The 21,662-nt window shown below is 39.5% G+C and overlaps 1 protein-coding gene across 1 annotated transcript in view; it reads right to left on the reverse strand.

Moving 5' to 3' along the window:
- Positions 1-21,656, reverse strand: part of ARHGEF26 (Rho guanine nucleotide exchange factor 26) — a 54,457-nt gene extending 32,801 nt beyond the window's left edge. The window contains exons 1-5 of the mRNA XM_014946012.1: positions 20,371-21,656; positions 18,841-18,880; positions 16,710-16,855; positions 11,750-11,806; positions 7,167-7,327 (exon numbers count right to left, since the gene is read on the reverse strand). Of these exons, the coding sequence (XP_014801498.1) occupies positions 7,167-7,327; positions 11,750-11,806; positions 16,710-16,855; positions 18,841-18,880; positions 20,371-21,417 (1,451 nt within the window). The 5' untranslated portion in view covers positions 21,418-21,656. The remainder of the gene's footprint in view (positions 1-7,166; positions 7,328-11,749; positions 11,807-16,709; positions 16,856-18,840; positions 18,881-20,370) is intronic.
- Between the last annotated feature and the right edge of the window lie 6 nt (positions 21,657-21,662).

A 21,662-nucleotide genomic window follows, 5' to 3' on the forward strand; every position in this document is an offset into this window, starting at 1 on the left:
ATAGAAGTAAATGCAATGATTCACATGATCTGAAGGTCTCCTTGAAAGACTGCACCAGCTAATACTATTTTGAAGGGATTAAAGTATGGCTACGCAAAGCTTGACAAGCATTTCAAAATCTGTTGGGTAAAACACCATGGAGGCTGGATGCTAAACAAAAACATCCTTACATGGTCAGCATTGAAATGACACCGCAAACGACCCCCGGGATACAGAAGATTTTTCTGAACAAATACAGATTTTATGCAACTAGTATTTAAATTTCACATATCCAGCACTGGAAAAAAAAGAACCATAAAGACGGTTCAAGTTTTACACTTATGTTGCTGTTTCTTGAAGATACTGAACAATCTGTTAGACCGACAACATAAGGCAAGTTTATTCTGGCTTCTAGTCCTATCTAGTTTTAATAAATGACTTCAGGCTCAGGCTAAATTAATTGATAATAGATACAGAGCTGCAACTGCCCTCCACCAACATTGTGCCATATGCAGTGTTAGAAAAGATTCTCAGGTGGTCTCTCCAAGAGTGATCTTTTAGAACACCTCTAAGCAGGTGTGAAGGCAAAGATTAGGAGGCCTGAGCAGAGACTGTGAAATCTAACAGGAGCTACATCTAATTTCACAGAAGATCACACAAGTCAGAGACATGCAAATCGCTAATAGACTCGGTTTTCTTTACGATGAGCTGGCGCTCCTTCAGAGGGGCATCTGAAATGGAGAACGCAATGGACATCTTGAACGGGACTTTACACAGGACAGAAGGGAACGTACTGAAAAAAACACTTCTCTTTAGTACTCTAAATCACTATATTAAAATACTGACTGTTCTCAGAAACTATTTTAGGAGTTAAACCCATCCCCATTGGCAACCCCGTCACAGCTCACTATCAACAGTAATTATCTTGGGCTGAGAAACTTTTCCATAGGTAGCAGCCAAAAAGTGCCTCCCTGCTTCCGTCACCACTGTGACTGCGGGGGACACGTCAGAGCTAGGGGTGAGGGAAGCTCAGGGAGCAGAGTCCTGGTTACCAAGGAGGACAGTGCAGCAGCAGCGGGAAGATCAGGCTCACACACAGTGCTCTCCAGTCTCCATGGCAGAGTCACTGCTCAATTATCTTCCTGTTGTGTCCTTCTCCTACACCAAGCAGCAGCTGACAACCATTCAGTCTATTTACATAACATGAAAACACACCATGAAGGTGATGGGTGGAAATCTGTGAGTTTGGGGTATTCTTTAAATATGTTTAAGTGAATAATTTGAAGCTAAAGGCTTATTTTATTTTCTGGAACAATACTTATTTTCTTCAAGAACACTTTTTGTACAGGTAATTGCTAGGTATTAACTAAATTAAATATAAGACAATACATATATATAAACATTTCTAAGCTCATTTAAAAAAAAAAAAAAAAAAGTTTGGGGTATTCTTTAAATATGTTTAAGTGAATAATTTGAAGCTAAAGGCTTATTTTATTTTCTGGAACAATACTTATTTTCTTCAAGAACACTTTTTGTACAGGTAATTGCTAGGTATTAACTAAATTAAATATAAGACAATACATATATATAAACATTTCTAAGCTCATTTTAAAAAAAAAAAAAAAACACAAACCAACAACAACCCAGCATTCTCTCTCAAAGTTTTGTTCACCCAAGAAAGCCAAGGGAAGTACAATTCTGTTCGGATTTGTTGTTCCTTGGTATTGAAGTCAGACATCTAATCTTGTCTCCAATAAGGAAACTAAATCACAAAAGACCAATCACTGGTTCAGGAACGCAAGTACCAACTGCATATTATTTTAAAGTTATTGTTTACCAACGCTGCTAGGCATTCACAAGGAAACAGTGCAGACAACCCAGAGAGTTTTTTCAGCTGCCACAAGAACTTCATAAACAAATAATTCCTAGATATTAAAGCCAAAGAGTTCAGCAATGAATGCCGATGTCAGAACAAGCCACGAAGGAAGCAATTCAAGGAAACACAAGGATAAATGCACTGTCCCAAGTCACCAATATGATGCAAACCCATAAATGTGTTATGCAGGCACTTAAAATATAAAGAAAAAAAAATAATTGTATTTTGGACTCACTGCTCTATAATAGGTGCTCCAGAATCCTTGGCATCTCCTGACAATCAAAAAAGGCCCCAGCAGCAGTAGAAATAGGTTTATGCAGCAAGGCTGCGAGAAAGGCAAAAACCACAAATGGTAGATTTAGCAGCTCTGCAGCACGTTGAAAACCCAATCACCACGTATGATCATTGAAGATCATCAGCACCTGCTGTGGGCCAGGTGCTGATCATCAGCACCAGCTTCTGCAGAGCCACAGGTGCCTCACATCCCACTTCCAGATCATTTCTCTCCCTCTTGTTCCCGTTTCTCTGTCCACCATTTCCAACATAATCACTCAGCCCGACCGATAAGGAAGCCACTCATCCACTTCGAAACTTCTAGTATGAACAACTTTCTTTGAAAGAGCAGAGAAATTCTCCCCCAGATCACACCCCAGTGTCACTTATCCAACAGGGTAACCGCACTCAGCTGGATGCCCTCAAGACATTACTCAGCTTTCCTCAAAAACTGCTAACGGCAAGAACTGTGATAAAATACACAACACAGACTAAGACCACCAGTCTAGACCAAATAAGAAAAAGAACGTTAGTGACTCATATCACTGTCTTACCTGGAAATCAAATCAGTGATTTGTAACTTATGAATAATTCTCTTTTCTTACAGTTCACCTGAATCATTCAGGGTCTACTCACAGTATTTAAATTTTTATTTTTACTTTTTTTATTAAATATGGGGTTTGGGGTGGGTGGTTTTTTCCAATCTTCTAAAGAAACTAAGCAACAGAACTCTGCATTCTCTAACAGTAATGGTTTTTATGCCTAGTTAACTGATTCAATACATGTATATATTTTCCTATAGAAAAAGATGAAGCTGCCTCATTTAAAGGATGTTGGAAAGAGGTGAAACCTCATAAACCTTATTTACCAAAAAGTGCTGTAAGAAAGCTTACCCATTTCTTAATATAATTTAATTTTACATGCATGAATGTAAGATACTCAGACAAGATGTTAACTTGCCTCACAAGCCCACATGGGCTTCTCTACCAAAATCAAGACACAGAGCTTAAAAGCGGTCACAACCTATCAAAATATTTTGCAAAATATTTTGCATCTTTTTCTGCTAACACTAACTAACCCTCTGATATTCCATAAACTTTTTGCCTTTTGCTGGCCTAATGACAGAGAGAGAAACAAAATGCAAAAGCTTTCCTTTCTCCTATAAATTTGGTGTTTTGGCCTGTCAGTCCAATTGTTCTCCAAGACACTTCACTAATTTCTCTGTAACTCCTCTTTCCCAAGATGGGCTCTTGGGAAACTGACCTCTTTTGCACCACATATTGAGACTGGAGAGAGTTTTTCTGACTCATGAGATTGATGGCACAGTATTCTCAGACTACACAAGCTTTTATTTCTGAACAAGCTGCCCTGTGGCATCCCCCTCAGCTCACATCTCCGTGTAGCAGCTCCCACTGACTCGGGCTGCAATTTGTGTGATTTTGTCTTCTATCAGTTATGAATTCTCGTTATTACACGTATAGGCAAATACACAATAAAAGACTTAAGCTTTCTGAAGGCACCTTACAAGACATTTTCATAAACAAACACATTGTGTGCTGCACAAATTATTCAGATCAACTCTTCTTTGTTAGAGACATTCCAATGAGCTCCCCAAAGCAGAGACGGTCTTTGCTGTCTGTATTCTGCTTCTAACAAAGGCAGCTTTGTTCCATCAGAAATGGCCTTGTCATGCACTAGAAGCCTATCTCGGTGTTACTGGAGGGTTTCCATTAAACATGTTCTCAGTCAAAGTTCACAGATGTAAGCTTTAAGCAATTTTTGACTAAAGATAGTATTTTTTACCAGTTCACGTTCTTTAGCTCACCAAACTTTTGTCTGAGCAACCAAAACCACTGATAAGAATAGAAAAATCTGAGTGTAGTTAAGTAAAAGAAATGCTGGTTAAAATGCAGCGTAAAATATAGCATAATGGGACAGATGTTCAATTTTATTACAACTTTATAACAAAAGGATGGATTTTGCTACCTTGAAAGACCTTGAAAATGGGAAGCAATAGTTTGGAGATACCGAGAGAGAGGCTTCTGTTTTAAAATCACTTTCATTATTTACACAACTGAGGTTGTAGAAAGTCAGCACAAAGTTTTGTTAGAGTTTAACAGTATTGCATAACTCAGGAAACAAAATATGTTTTCATTTAAGTTTAAAAATTAGTTACAAATTCTGGTTTTACTCCAAGTTATAAAAAACAAGTTCTTAAACCATTAGACTTTCCAGACAAGAAAGAATAAGATCATAATTTTAGGCTAGTGTGGTATTTTTCCATTCTTTCTTTTTTTTTTCCCCTCCCACTTCCTTTGAAGACTATTAATCAAAAGAGTTGTAAGAATTCCCCTAAAAGTATTGCTCTTCCCACCCCTGTCTCTGCTTTAAATATTTTAAGCAAGAAATTTAAAAGTGGATTCAGAAGGCTTATTCAACCCAGGGAAAAACACCGAACACACAGCTATTCACAAAGCTATACTAGAAAGGTCAGCTGTGTTTTACAGAAATAATACAAAGGAGAGGCAAAATCCGCAGGTTAATTAAACCTTTGATTTCTATTAAAGTATCTAAAAAAGATGGCAACTAGCTCCCCAGACATGATGGTTCTGTGACATCAACATTTGACTAGCAAAACGTGCTCATGATACTTCACCTTTACAATTCATGTTTCACGTAAGGAGAAGCCTTTAAAAAGTACTATTCCTTGAAAATTAGGACTTTGATAACCTGCACTCCCTGACTACACTGCTGTGCTACAACCTTCATTCCTGTGGTGGCTGTGGATTCAGGAAATACCCAACTTCTAGCAAAAGACCTCAACTATAAGAAAGAGAGAGAACGAAATGGAACAGGGGGATGGAGAAACAGGGGTATGTCAAATAAGTTCAAATCTACACCTACGATATCGCTCCTAAGTTAGGTTTGTACTTGACACAGTAGATTAGACTCTCACACATATACTCCATGAAACAAAATCTTATTACTGCATAAATTGTAGAAAACATAAAATGAAACTGCTGCACAACAGATGTAAAACTCCACAGACTCTTCGAAGAAATAGGAGCCAAGAAGGGACGTTACCACGACTGGGAACATGACATTTGAGAAGTGCCACAAAGGTAAATCCAGGTTTAACACTAAAGAATTCAGAACATGGCAATTTCTACAACAAAGGGGACAAAAGAAAGGGGGGTGGGGGGTGAAGGGTAGGGAAGGACTGACTCCAGAAATATTCCTGGTTTGACAGATTCCTTATCCAACCATTAGCCCCATTTCTGAAATGAGGTTCCACTCGGGAACCTCAGCTAAATAGAGATACGTTCCACAGGTAAAGAGAGATACCTTAAAAGTTGTACAGTGCTACTGTTAAGATCAATCAGTATCTTAACTAAGCCATCTGCCTCCTTTAGCCATTGTGCTTGATTTCAAACTAGAAATGAGGTATAACAAAAGAAGCATAGACATTTTTATTTTTGAGTTATGCAGACCACAGAAATCCACCTGCTGATACTGCTATTAACCAGACTAGATAAGAAACAAATTATAACAAAGCAAACCCTCATTAAATAACTTTTTGAAACAAAGTGTTCATAACCCTGAAGTACACTGAGTGCACATACATGTCCCATATTAAATAATGCTGGCAGTAATTATCAGCAATCATAAAACAGACTTTTCAGCACTTGTATTGTGTAAGATACGCCAACATTTTCTTTTCATTAGGCACTATTTGTAGTGTATCTGTTTTTCTTGTGTAAGTTTCTTCAGTACAAAGTCAATAACAAAAAAAAAAGTCACAGCAAATCATCTTTTTAAACGAAATACAAGTCTCTGGTGCCAGGTGCCATGGTGCACACAGCACTGTTCATAAACAGTAAAAAGCCTATGCTGTTTACGTAAAAGATACCATAGTCACACAGTATGCGGCACATTGAGTACTCAGTAGAAAGTAAACAGTGATTCAACTGATTAAGGAAAACACTGGCAAGAGTCAGTTCTTAAGGGCAAGTATGAAACTCTTGCTCAATTTTTAACAGTTTAATAAAGGCAGAGAGTTTAATTTGACAGACTGTAAAGACCAGGTATCAACATTTTGCTTAGGAACTGTTTAGATTTGAAGAATGTTAATTTCTACTAATATGCACCATGTTCTTTCCTTCCATACTAATTTTCACAGAAACTAACACCATGCCTACTCTATTAAATATGAGCTCAAACAGTGTCAAAATGAGTTGGTCAAACTCATGTGCATGTTTGCTGTAATTTCTATTTTCTATCTTCAAACTAGCATGAGTTTTGGAAGAAGTGGTTGGCACTCTAAAATGGTTACCTGAGATTCCAACAAGAAACTTGCTTCTATGTTCATACAATTATTGAAATAGTAACCAGATGTCTCCAGTTCAGCCTACCTGCAAGCTCTCATTACTAAATGAGTACAGCCAGAAAAGTAAACAACTGTTTAAGAATGGAGAGTATTCTGGCACGAAAAGCTAAGATTATTACAAATACAAGCAAGATACCTCATAAAACATGAATTTAGATAAGGCATAGCCTGAGTAGTACTACCATATATCACAGACAGCACTAACCAAAGCTCTACAGTTCAAGGAGTTGCATAAGGAAAATACAATCCAAATAAACAGGGGCTTACTCATATCACAAACAGGCTGTATAGTTAGCAAAATCAAACCTTAGCTGTTTGCATTATATTCAATGATCCTTCAGCACTGCAGAGCACATATACTTCTTTGGTGCTCTCAAAGCACAGAGAATCAAATTCCATTCTAATTTATTTACAGCCTATAAAATCCTAAGACTGCATATTAACAAGTGCAACATTTGACTTAAATTGTCAGGCCTAAATTATTGCTGAAGTTGCCACCTTGCAGCTTTTCCTTCATTTTGTGGTAACAGTAAAGATACTATTTTGTATACTGCATTTCATTACTTGCTTGAAAGATATTCTGACTACTAGTAATCACCCTCAGGTATAATTTAAAAAAAATAAAGAACTTTTTGTACTTTTTACACTTACTTTTTGCTTGCTTCGTAGACATCCGCGATATTGGAGAAAAGGTGATGGCTCTCTGTTTTGGTCATTGTGAGGCTCAATTCCCTGGAATTTTTAAACATCCGGATCAGAATCTCCAAGCTCAGCAAATAAGAATGCTCAGAAGATATCACTTCAAATATCGCCTGCAAAGTGGAGTGAGGAAAAAAAAGACTTACTATTGACTAGGTTTTATTTCTTTTGTGGTTATTTTTTTTTTAAAAAAAAAGGAAAGTATGGAGGAGGGGTGCAAAGAAAAGTTATTGGATATAAACTGGGGATTATAACATAAATATTCGCTTCCACAATAGTTGCATCATTTACTTAGAAATAATTGATTTAGTACTAGAAAAAAAAAAAAGGACTTTTGAAAAGTCTTAGTATAGACTTTTTAAACTGCAACTGCACAGAGTTTGAAGATAAAAACACAACATAGACCGCGATCGCTCCCCATTCATACTCCTAAGAGGTTTGTTTGTGGGTTTTTTTAATTACAAAACACCATGTCTGTTTCCGTGGTCCAGCTGGAAGCTTCCTATCGGTCACACTACTGTTGACCAGCGAGTATTTGCTTTTGCATTTTTTTAAACAGAAGCTGGTAAGTTATTTACTTGTTCTTGGGCAACAGAGCTCTGCTTACCCAAGCATCTGCAGAAAAGCAAAACCCTTTGCAAAATTCAGGTTTTAGTCCTGTATCAGTAGTGCTACCTTGGTTACTGTGAAAACATGAAGTTAGGAGAGGCACATGAGAAGCTGAGCTATCTGCAGCAGGGAGAGAAGCCAGGAGGCAGAGCAGACAAGGGGGGATGGCAGCCACTATCCCCTTTAGTGATTAGTGACCAGACAGGCAGACCTCCAGGACATTCCTTCACCTCCCACAAACAACTTTTCTATTTTATCACCCTACCACTTAAAGAGTGGCCACTGTAACTTCCATCAGCTGGCTGACATACAAAGCAAACTTTTAATGGACTCTTAAGACTTTGAAACCCACATACTTGTTCCACTGGAAATTTTCATCTCTGATATACAAACCTATTCAGCTTTTAGACATCTTCTACCTCTCTAGGCTTCATTTGCTGATAACCTGCTGGAGTTTTTATATGTATATACAACGGAAAAAAGTAAATAATTTTCATGACCCCTTTTGTCACAAGCTTCACCAAGTCACATTTGTCATCCGTGCTATCTTCCAGGCATAGTACCATCAGCAAAGGTAATATTACTTACTCAATATAACTCATATTGATATTTGCATGTATAATTTCATTAGTTATTCGCAACTAACTTCTCTAAGCAGTCTCAAACCAAAGGACATGTACATACTTTAAATGCAACACTGCAGATCTGATTATTTAGAAAGCCCATGGCTCTACAAACACAGAGAAGGTCTTGTAACTGACAGTCTACAGGAGGAGTTCACTTAGATGGTCTGATGTATGTGCTCTAGAGAGACCCCACTCTTCTGTGACCAGATAAAAAGGCAAGGGTGACCACAGGCAGGCTGAAGGCAGGAATACTTTTCCTGAATATTCCCAACTGCCAACTGAGACAAGCCATACTGGGGAAAAAAAAAAACAAACGCAAAGCATTCTGCTGAGGACCTTTGTTTGTAAGATTTCTTAAAGAGCTTAAGTCCAGTGAATTCTGCTGGTGTTACTAAGGTAAGCTTTTGATCAAATACAATTTCTCTTGGGTATCCTGAGACTCAGTGTTCCTTCCTTCCTTCTAAAAAGTCTTCTTCAAAGAACTGAGCAGACTGTGCTTTCAAAATTATTCTTGCCCTTCTAAAAAGTCTTCTTCAAAGAACTGAGATTTTAATAGTGAAATGGTAAGTCTTGGATTTCTTTGAACAAAACAAAACAACCTGCTTTAGCTGAAGCCTTAAAGGTTTATGCCGTGCAAACAAGATTTATCAACTCCACAAAAACCCTACAGGGCAATTCTACACACAAGGAAAGGAAGTCTAATGTACATATCAGCAGTCTCTCCATCTTCTTACCTACCTAAAAAGCTGAAAGGCTCTGGTGAGAGATACAGCAGCAGCCAGGTAACAGCTACAACATTCTACATATTACTCACATGGTGAATGCTGCTGTGCAAGAAGATACGCAAAGGTGATGCTTAAAATACTGTTAAATTGCCTGGCTGCTGCCTCAGGAGCCAAACTCTGGCAGCAAATCTACCTACGCCGTGACAAACAATGTGCAGAAAGTTGCCTAAAAAGGGCATCTTGGCCCTTGCCCAGCAATTACATTTCCAATCTTCAGTCTTATTGTACTTCTCCCAGCTGTGCTCACAAAGAAAGGCTTTACCTAAGGATTGCTGTAGAGTTCCACGGCTAATTGGTTTCTAGCCAGACATTTTTCGACACTGGAAAATATACTAGCTCTCTGATTATTATTATTATTGTTTTAGAGAAGTTTTGTTTGTGCTTTTACTGAGGACCCTCATGCACGTCTTCCAGTTTGGTAACAGAAAGTCATTAGCATAGGCAGAAATAAATGGGACAAAGAAAGGTATTTTGCTTCTAATGTGTAAGGAAGGGAGAGAGTATCATCTTACCATGACCCAAACACATTTCAGAGAATAACAAAAAATAAAAAAGGATTAAGAAACAATTTTGGCTTTGACATACAGTAACTACACCACATTTAGAGGCTGGGGTGGCATTTACCAGGTGCTCGCTAACAGTGTTTCTGAATGACATCTGAAACCATATTGTGGTTCATTTGCATGACATCAAGACATCAAGGTAAGCAGATGTTTGAATCCTGATGGACAGTAAACACTCAAGAGGTCAGATGCATAGTGCAGTCTGTACACACATATGCAGTCAGTTTCCAGCTTGAAAGAAAAGAAGATCTATTGAAAAATATTTTAGTTCAAATCAATCTGTATGACACGTTTTCTTTAGAAAAAAGATGCACACAGATCCATCACATGAATGTGTTCTGAAAGATGGGATGCGTATAAATGCATGCCATTGACATCTAATCAAGGTATAAAGCAAACAAATATATTTTTCTGCAGTGACAATACATTATAATAGCAAAAATAATCTAATGGGCTCTAAAAAGCAATTTAAAGAATAGATAATAATTGATAAAAGGCAATTTAAAATAAATACAGCAAAAGCATGACTTGGTAGTACAACTATATCTTAAGTATATTTATTTAGGCTTCCTCTGAAAGACCGGGCCTCTAATATTCAAATAAAAAAAAAAATATCCCTCAGGCTTGAAAATATTTTTGGTAACATTAAAGACTTTCCATTCAAAAGGCATCTGAAGAACTTGTTCTCTTTGAACGGATGTAAATATGACTCCAGAAAATATAGACTAAAGGCTCCTAAAGGATACAGGACTGAAATAAATGCCTTGTGTCTCAAACGTTTCCCAGTGGGAGGAGAGAGAAAAGCAGAACACGTGGCCTGAACTGCTGCACAGCCTCTTCCCCAAAAAAGCAGAATATAGCCAAAGAAATGTAGCATTACAAAAATAAAACCCCACAACAAACTATTGTCTACATTTCATGTATGCAAAACAAGGTGCTTCTGTATTTCATGTATGAGCACAACAGCTGTAGGTCACACAGGTACATTAACATTTGAGGTTTGCCATATACATCTCTGAACTTCACAGAAAACCCCAGTCAGGTCTTGCTTGGCTACATTCACTGAGGTATGTCCTGAAGTGAAATGAAGATAATTGGAACAAATTACCATGGCAGGTAATGCTACAGTGTTTTTTTCCTGTTGAAGGACATACCTCAAGAACTGCAGGTATATAGCTGGCTAGGTCAGGCTATTCTTTTCAACACCTCTCATTCATTTTGATATAGCCCCTGTAAGCAAGGAAGGAGGGTAAAGCAGATAAAGTGGACAAAAGGAGCAAAGAGGAAGAGGAAAGCGCATAAAGAAGACAAAAGGAGCAAAGGGGAAAGAGACAGAGAGAAAAGATAACTACATCAGTAATTGCTGCTGTTGTCTGCACCGTTGACAGCATGGATGCACCTACTCCCGTTTAGGTGTGAAAGGGAAAAGGTTACTTACTCCAGATACACGGTGCTTGCATGTTCAGAAACGTTTACAGGATTAGTTACAACTAAGGGGCGTTGTAAAAAGCTGTTCTTTGTTCCTCACTGCCTTTAAAAGATTATGTGCCACTTCCTACCATCTGTGAACACAAGGTTAATTTTACACCTTCCCCAGGACAGCATGAAGCAGTGACTGTCTGTTGGATGTAGTCATCAACCCGGCTACGTCTGCTGGAGTCAGAGTACCTAGGAGACACTCCTCCAGCAAGACCCACAGGATATTGGCAGGAGACCCATGGCAGGGACACATGCACATCAGCAACAGACAGGTTGTCTCCCTGGTGAGACAACACACTTCACTCTAGGACAGGAAGCAGTGTGGTGAGCTCCTCCTCCTTATAAACAGAGTATTAAATGAGACATGTAATGCATCCCTAAAGAATCAACAACAACAACAAAAAAACCACGTGTGCTACGTTAAACTGTACCTCCTGTCTTAAAAAAAAAAAGTGTGCTACGTTAAACTGTACCTCCTGTCTTTTTCTTTCTTCCTGGGGGATCGTTTCTGATAATCCATTCTTCTTTACCTAAGAAAAAAAAAAAATTGAAAAATTGTATTTTGTTATTTTGTATTATATTTGTGTTATACATTACATATACATGTAACATATACATGTAACAATATTACATTGTTATTTGTATTATATTTGTAATAATAATTGAAAATTATATTGAAAAAAATCAATAACATCTGACATTTGACTTGTCAAATTTCACTAAAAACTATCCCAGGACACACACACAGCACTACTGCACCAAAAGCACACACAGGTGACTCACAGGCACCCTGCAGGGCACCCCAGACAGGTAGTCTGTGGGCAAAAAATTATTCTGGAGGAGCTCCACTTTGCAGACATGGCAAAGTCCTGAGTAAACACCCCTATATGTCTATCCTCAGCCCTACAATAACACCTCTCCCCACTCTGCACCCTACAGTCAAATCAGCCAAGACAAGTTTGCCCCAGCTCCCCATATACAAGCATCACTAACTCCAGCCACACGTTCCACAGCCTGAAGCCACATGCTTAGCTACCGAATTCCACACCACAGACCCCTGAAGTTTACTCTTTCCTGGTGCAAATCGCATGCATTATGTCATTTAACAGAAAGTGAAGCACCAAGGAGGGACTGACTTCATGCATTTCCTACAGGACCTCAAATCAGGAGGTCACCTGCCTGTGGCACACTGGACCAGGGAAGGGGAAAGAGGCCACTGCACAGCACTACACATGTGAAAGATACTGGACGTGACACCTAACAGATGCACTTTCATTTTCCCATTTCTCTTTTGGTCTTCTCCAAAAGCTCCTAACGTACTATCATCAACAGCTTTCTCTTCTTACTCCACTTGATCTCTGGAATTTTAAAGGATATGTTATTCCTCTTTGTATTCCTGCATACCAGGCACCACAAACATGGATAGCAGGCTCAAGAGTAAAGATGGCACAACATTAAGAAGCACCAAACTTTGGTTTGCATGCACACCAAAATACAAGCACACATGTACATACTTATAAAAATAACACAAATGTTCAAGCAATTATTCTTCTGAGCACAAGTTACAGACTATGTCACCACAAGTATACACTTCTGAATACCACACAAGAACTAATTAGATGCCTTTCTATTAAGCTATTAAAGTACCTTTCAACCAACAACCTGAGACCTTTGTACTTCCTAGCGAGTGCTTTAATGTCACTTCTGGATGCAGTGGAGAACTTTTCTAAAAATATGCTGACACAGGAAATACCTATGAATGTATCCAAGAGATTTCAATGCTTCCTGTTAACACAGCAACTGCAAATTTCCAGTGAGGTCAATGCGGCAACTGCTGTACGCTCACGACCATGTTCATGTTCAAAAAACTGTACCTGTGTTTTGTGTTCATTATTTTGTTGTATATGGGTGTGTACATACTAAGTAAACATGTGAATTCATCATACAAGCAAATGGATCAACCTTCCATTCTTAATAAGCCCAACACTTCCAAAGAGAAAGAGGCTTAAATATGGAGATTATTTTTTGGCGTTCTCTGTCAAAAAACCATTCAATTCCTATTTTTTGAGGTGTACAAAATGTTTAGCTGAAATATTGTAAAAATCACATTTGTGATACTATACAAACAAAAACTTAGTTACATACAAGGAGTTCCTACAAAATAAGGAGGTGCTGTGGGGGAAGGAGGAACTTAACATAAACATTTCTTTGAGAACTATAATAAGTGGCTGCACCATAAACCAAATTTAACATAAGCCCTTTGATATTGGGAGAGAAATGAGAGCTAATGCAGAGATTAGCCCTGAAGATCCTTGACAGTAAAACCAGGCAAGTTTTTAAATGCATGAGAAAAAAAAAGTCACAACTGCGTTGACCTAAGCCAGAGAAAGAGATGATCAGAAAAATGAAACACAAGGTGACCAAAGCTTGGAAAGAGTTTCAGGTCAGAGAGGCAGCAGTTGAGAGAAAATGTAAAATCATGATGCAGTGCTACAAAAATACATTGAACCTACTGGGCATGAAATGGAGGACTTGATGCTAAAACCCATTTAATATTAAATACTTCAATAATTATGAGTATCCCCATGCTATGGGACAAGTGCTTCCAGTGCTAGATCTCAAGATTATTTTGTAAGAATCACACCAGCATCAACAGTAGTAACGAAAAGTGAACATGCATCATATTCTCCAGGCTGGATGGCAAGGACATTTGAGTTCAAAGTCCACCAGTCAGATGCAGTGGTCAAACTCTGCAACAGATTGCCCAGGGAGGTGGTGAGGTGTCCACCTATGGGGATGTTAAAAACCTGACTGGACCCAGTCCTAGTCAACTTGCTCGAACTGACCCTCCTCAAGCAGGGGAGTCAGACAAGACAATCTCAAGGTCCCTTCCAATCTAACCAATGCTGTAATACTCAGCATGCACAATAACACCCATTGTCATTATCCATACCAACTGAATGCTGCATTTGTTGGAAAGTAAATATATTTAATATAACATGCAAGTTAGTATCACTGCCTATGATCTGCTGGAAATTCTCCAAAAATATTGAAAGACACTTTTGGAATATATTTTGGAAACACTGGTTGTTCTTCCTAAATTAAACTTTTAAATCAACACACGAAGGTTAGAAGGAACAGAGATAGTAGATAAGCTAGCTCTTTACCTAGACATCTGCTTAGCTACTGATAGCTGTCTAATCTGTAACAGTAATCTAAAGAGGAAGAGGGTTTGACAGGAATTTCAAAGGAACTGCACTTAAATAGCACTCTATTTCAGAGTCTTTAAATGTTCTCTGAAAAGCTCAATCTTAGTTTCACACATGTGCATACACTGCAGGAAGACAGAAAAGCCCCTCCTCCCCTTTTTTTTTTATCATCATCATCATGAAGGATTTGACAACTCCATACATGAAGGTTTCAGTACCCCCCTCAAATAGAAAGTCTGGTCAGAACTGCATCAGCTGTCAAGCCTGTATGGCCAAAGAGGAGGAATGGATTCACTCTGCCATCTTTCCCTTGATTTCCCAGCATAACCACTGCTAACAAATACCCTGAACATATTATCCTCCTTCCTTCACAGCATATGTTGAAACTCAATACTTTGACATTTTCCAGCTGACTTCCTGATACAATCCCACACTCACTTTTTAATATACATTGACAGAATGTAATTTTTCCAGAGTTATAAACACAGACACTATGAGATGCATATTCCTTTTTTTTTTTTTTTTTAAACAGTGCACTACCTTTTCCCATATACTCCCCACTTCCAACCTTGTAAATCAAGTAAAGACACTGAATAAGTTTCCTGCGCTAGAAATCGTAAAGAACAAGATGGTTTATATAACTGTAAGCATTGCAGAGGAATGGTTCTCTTACCGAGATGATCTTTATACTATTTTGGTCTCACAACAAATTAGTGTTTTTGAAATTATTATTATTATTATTATTACTGAATAGCATTCCTTCCAAAATACCTCAGCTGTCAAACACTTAACTGCTAGATTGCCTAGAAGGCAGAAAAAAAAGAAACTAACCCCAATTTGACTTCATTATAAACACATTTTTTGCAACATTAAGCAAATTAACGATGTTTAAAGTACTTGATTTGTTGAAATAAAATTTAAAGCAAATCTTCTCAAAACCACAGTCTTGCCTTCTTTATAATTACCAAATCAAAGAGGGATTTGTATTTCAATATGTTAAACTGCAAAAGGTCATCAAGATTTGGAAGACAGCTCTTCTGAACAGACAATCTAAATAGCCTTAGAAGATCTTGCTGAGGCTTAATAACTAATTTATATAGGACATAAACAGCCAATGGCCCCAACTGTTGAATATTCTAGGTGATCATGTCATGTAATAATAATCTTTTTCTATATCACACATAGAGATGAGGTTCTACATTCTGCAAGTTATATTAAAAAAATAAAACAAAACCCCCAAACCCTTCGTTTTAGGGATATCCCTCCAGAAGCCACAGAAATAATCAAAGGATTAACCTCAGAAACACAGTGAAGTTGTGGTTTTGCCAAATACAGGACCCTAAAATGAACTTTCTCAATTGCATTGAAAAAAAAGAACGGGACTAAATCCTATTTAAGGTTTGGTCCATACCACTCCAATTTACCAAAAGGAAAGCAGAGATTTCAGATTTTACTCTCAGTTTACATGCTTTTAGGATTTAAACCTGTCTTTTCAGGCTTCCTGGCAGCACCTCATGCAGAACAGCCAGATACAGCAACATACATTAACGTAAACCATAACTCTTCTCAGGACCTGCACCGGCGCAGCTCCCGGCACCCCGTGCAGGCAAGGTCCAAGCAGCCATCCCTAGTGACTGGGGGAAGGAGAGAGTCTGGGTCTTAAATTCAATATGCAAATAAAGAAGGAGGTTTGATTTTTTTTATCCAGCATAGTTTAATAAGAAAAAAAAATAGAAATGTATCTTAAAGAGTAAAATTATGAAATATTAATTCCTTTGCATTTCACACTGCATTTTTTTTCTTGGCAATTTCACATCACGGACCCCAACTTTTGTGTGGCCACATGAGCCTACAAACACTTGCGCTAGAAAAAGGGAGGTGTCAGGTAACCAGGGAAACTGATTCTGGCAGGAACATCAGTCTATACCTACTAAAATTGACAGAGAAAATATGCTTTATGCTTTCTTTAAGCTATTGGAGTTACCTTACATAAAACTTAAACAAAAACTATATTCAGACCTCTGGATTTGGATTAATAACATCTGAATAGTTGCAAACTTGTCAACAGAAAAATTCAGACACCTTTTCAAAGTGAGAAGATGCCTTAGATTTTGGAAGGGAGAAGAAAACAAACTTCAGCCAAAAACTCAAAGAGCAAGTAAAAAGACTTGCTTCAATACATTTTTAGATACTTTGTCTGGCTCTACAATGATCAAATACTCACAACGGACAGCTGACTCCATGTTGATCTCAGGGGCTTATAGTGAAAAACAACCTTTTCATCTGATTTCTGCTCTCGGGGCTCAGACTCTTCATCAGAATCTATATCCAGAGCTTTTTCTTTATAGTTCTGATACAATACAGCATTTTCTATAAAACAACAACAGCATGTCATTAATTGCTAGAAAGTTAGCTTAGTTGCTTTCATAAAAATTATAAGTAATGCTTAAACAATAAAAGAAAGCAAAATGTCAATGTGCCGTTCACAAACTCCAAGAGACAAAGATAGCATCTTATTTAGGGTGGACAATGGTGCAGTACAGTAACAATGGATCACTGTACCACTACCAAAAAGATCCACACTGACTGAATTAAAGAACAGATGTGTCCTTTGTCAAGAAAAAACAGAAAACAATTTTCTCTTCCTTGGTTTGCTGTACAATGTTTCATAATTAGCCAGCAATTTAAAAATGGAACAAGCATGTCAGTAAAGCAGAGTCACTAATCTGGAGGTCTAGCTATTTTGATCTGCAAGACCATTAATGTCCACTTTCCATGCCAAGTTTTTTTCTGTCAGCTTTAAATACCATCTTCACACTTCACTAAGAGAAGGAAATGATCCAAATTTCAGAAATTTGAGGTCAGAAACATTCCAAATAGAAACTTCAAAGCTTGCTTGAACAAGCATGAGGCCTATGAACCTTAAAACAAAATACACTCGTTATGTATTTCAGTACTGCCAGTATTAGTTCAGTAATATCAATGGTAAAGAAACACAGGTGTGGAGCACACCCTTTCCATTTCCCAACCTCCTGGACCACACACCCATTTCAAAAGCAGACAGAAAAGGACAGAGAAATTCAAGACCAGAATAACCTACAGATGGATTAAGCAATTAAAAAAGCAAGCTCTAAAAGGTACTATTAGAGATGGGCCAGGCTTTGGACAATATCCAATTTTCCCCATGCAAGAGAAAGGGGAAAGAAGTAAAAGGTCTGGCAGCTCAACAGACAGTTAGAACTCCTGAGGTCTTACACAGGGCTGGATGGATCTGTTCCACCTGCTCGGACCTTACAGCCCTGGCTGAGTATTACACACAGTCCAGCCTTTTGTGTTTGTTCTTTGGAACATGTCTATAGAGTTCACACACTTTTAAGACAGGAAATAGTGTACAGTAACGGAATGCTCAGAGGCAGAAAAAGTTGTTAGTTGGGATCTGCCCAAGATAAAAGGGAGCCATTGGAAGAGACTCCAGAAAACATCATTAGGAGATATAGAGTGAGAAAAGCTGAAACTAAGATAGGGGGTGATGCAAATAGAAGAAAGTGGCAAGTTTTGAAAAGGCAAACAGGAGGAAAAGGAAGGTAATACCACAGCTGAGATGACCTTAAGGAGGCATTAAGCAGAGAAAAGCCAAGAGAGTAGCAGCTACTATAATAAAGCTTCCATGGACTCGTAGCCAGGAAATAATTTTTTTTCTGGTTGAAATATTGGGAAAAGAGCAAACTTGGCAAAGCCCAGAATTAATGAGTAACATGAAAGAGCAGATACATGGATAATGTTTCTCTGACACTTAAACTTGAAGCCTAAGTAAAGAAAAGAAAAGGATTACAAAGTCAAGGCATTCACCCCCATATCCTAGCCTTATGAGGAAAAGAGAGAAATAGGTGCATGAACCATAAGCTCAGAGAGTAACAATTCAGGCACTTGCTGCAGGTGATGACCCCAAGCCTGTGAGCTGATGCACAAAAGCCTCGTCTTGCACCTGGAAAGAGTCACAGTGAATAAGCAGGAAGGCAGTCACAGCTGGAGAAACAAGCCTCATCTATGTAATCCTACAGAACTTTTAGGGCTCAGATAGACACATGGATCAGTTCATCTTTTAGCAAGGCCAAGAGTTTAAGTTGAAAATAAGCCCTTCAAACAAAACCCCATTTTTAACCTGCCATACTATATTCTTTAAAGTATTCCCTAAAGTATGTCTAGTGCCAAAATTATGGTTCCATATTTTAGTCAGTGTACTGAAAAACAAGGTACTTAGTCTTTGACTGTGTATGAAATTGTGCAAAATGATCCTGAAACTCGTGTCTCTTGTGATTGAGCATATAACCAAGTCTGTACAGAAAAGAGCTTACCTTCCCCATCAAATGTTCCTTGTCCTTTCAGCATTTTCTTCTGATAATTTAAAGAGACACATACACATTAAAAGAAGTATGCAAAATAACCAACAGTAACAAGAACTTCTCTTTTATTTGATACTTAGGCTCCAAATTAACAGGCCCTAATCTATAAATTTCTGATGTTGGACAAGTACTCACAAAAACAATTGCTTCATGACAGAAAGTGAAAAGCTACTCTAGTTTTCCTTCTCTCATGCATTGTTTATACGTATTTGTCCCAAATGCTTCATTTTCCCTATGTTTCAAAAGCATACTATATTAGCTTTACAAGAGTTCAGTGAACTTGTAACTCATCCCACTGTCACTGGGTTTTTCTAGGAGGATGTAAGGTACATGACTGAGCGGCTGTTTCTAACCATGCACCCTGCAAAGAACAACCACAGTAAGTATTTTGTAAACTAGCGTTTTGAGACCAAAACAAACCTTTGAAATAAAACAGCTGCTTTGGTGCAACAAGTCCTATGGTCTAAGAAGTCTGTTTAAAAAACCACTACTAGAAAAAGAGTTTTGTGTGTAAAGAAAGGACAATGTCATGTCCTCCTATTTTAAACATAACCTACTGTTACAGTCTATTACCAAAACAAATACCACCTCCCTACTCAGAAGTAGTTCACATTTTGATCTATTACTATTTCACCACATTTTCACAAAAGCTTCCATAACCATAATATTTAATTTGGCCAAATACTGTCATATAGCTAATAATTATTTTAATAGCTACAGCTTTAGCCCTTAGCCTGAAGTACTTTATTAAACAATTGCAAACACTCTGCAGAAACTTACCAATATATTTTTTAAAAACTAATTATATTTAAAAAGAAGGAAATACAGGATTACAATATTGTATGTTCAAGTAAAAGAATATTTTCAGTATTTATAGTTTAGTTTTAATACATTAACATTCAATATAAATCTACTAATCCTAAGGGATTACAATCAAAAATTAAAACCAAGCATTCTACTTCTATTTGCAGGCATTACAGTTAAGGTACAAAAAGATACCTTAAGTGGCCTCTGAATTTAAAAATCACTGAGTTTTAAAAATACTTAAAAAGCAATGCCTCAGATAGAGGAGTAAGGGAGGAAGTTTCTTTTTCTGTCAGTCTATCTACTCTAGCAGGCAGACTTTATTTAGTCAATGTCTCTTTTTTTCCTGTTTATGCTTTTAAAACATCAATTTGATTGTGAAAGAAAATCTCCATGTGCTGGGGAATCCAGCAGGAAATGCAAGTGTGAGGCTGACATCCACACATTTTTGAGCTGCCCAGATTTCAATGGAGTTGTGTCCCTGAAGCCTCCGCCACTTTACTTTGAAAACAACACTTTTAAGTGATCTGCAAGACTCATCACTAACTTACGAAGTTTCATGGTAGCAAAAAGCAAAATGAAAAAAGCCCAGCATTTATGGAAAACACAGAGGTTGCGAATCACACTCCTGTGGTCTATTCCATTCAAACCAAGGCGTCACCAGTCAACAAAACTTACCTTTATCCTCCCCAGGCTCGAAAACTTCTCTTTATCTTCAACAACTGCTTTAAGTATGGGCTGGGACATTCTGTTTTTTTTCTTAAAATTAGCAGAGCCGTCCAAGTCCACGCCACTCACCACCGCCCTGCGGTATGATGTCGACCTCAAGCCTCGCCTCAGGGTCCCTGGGCTGTCCAGGTCGCCCTCGGCCTCCTCCTCAGCATCGGCGACCAAGGGCAAGCTGAGGCTCTCCACCATGCTCCGGACCTTCAGCACCCTCCTGTTGGTCTCTGCATTCTGGCTGTTGGCTTTGCCCTTCACCTTGCTTTCAGAAGCCAAGCTCTTGGGGATGATCTGCTGTGTGCCCACCTTGAGAGCGGCGGGGCTGTCGGTGCTCAGGACCACCGGCTGCTCCTGAGGGGACGCCGGCCTCTGAGGAGCTCCGCCTTGCTCTGGGGACATGGTGGGGGACACACCGAGGGGCCCCGGCGCCACTTTTTCTGCTGTTTTGGAAAGCCGGTTGCATTGCAGGGGCAGCGCGTTGGTGCTGGCGGGGGAGGGTGCCTCTCCCGTCGGTGAGGGCTGAGGGCTGGCTGTAAAAACAATCCGCTCCTGCCGCGGGGTAAGCGCTGACGGGCTGGAAATCCTCAGGGGACGGCCCAGCTGGCTCCCCGGCGAGGTAGTGGTGCCGTTGGCGGTAAAAACGACAGAACTGTTCGAAACCAGAGTCAGCACCGGGGAGGTCCGCTCAGGGGAGTCGGCCGTACCGGCTGGGGGCTGCGCCTTCCCGTTGGATACCGATCCCATGCTGGAATTGAAGAACGAGGGGCCCCTCCGGAGCGCCGCGCTGCCCGGGCAGGTGCTGACGGTGCCGGCGGGCTGAGTCACGGTGAAGGTGCACCTGTCCTCCACGGGAAAGTCGGTGAAGAGCACCCCGTTGGGGCTCTGGTACGATTGGGGCCGGGGTTTGCTCCAGCCGCGGGGCTGCGGCCGAGGGGTCGACCTCCTCTTCCAGCGCGGCGCCGCGCTGCCGTGGGAGAGATCCGCCTCGCCCTCCCCGTCCATCGCCCGCTCCTCGGGGCCGCCGCCACCTCAGGGCGGCGGCAGCTCCTCCTGCCCGCCGCCGCTCCTCGCCGCCGCCCGCTCCCTGCAGTTCGGCGAAGGGGAAGCAAACGGCACCGCTCCTCAGGCCGCGGCAGCCCCACCGGCGCGCCGGGCGCCGGGCCAGCGCGGGCCGGGCCGGGGAGGAAGGGAAGGGAGAGGCAGAAACACCCCCGGTTCCCACCCAGCCCGCGATTCCCGCCGGCGGG

Source organism: Calidris pugnax, unplaced genomic scaffold, assembly GCF_001431845.1.
Source record: "Calidris pugnax isolate Ruff unplaced genomic scaffold, ASM143184v1 scaffold111, whole genome shotgun sequence".
Lineage (NCBI taxonomy): Eukaryota > Metazoa > Chordata > Aves > Charadriiformes > Scolopacidae > Calidris > Calidris pugnax.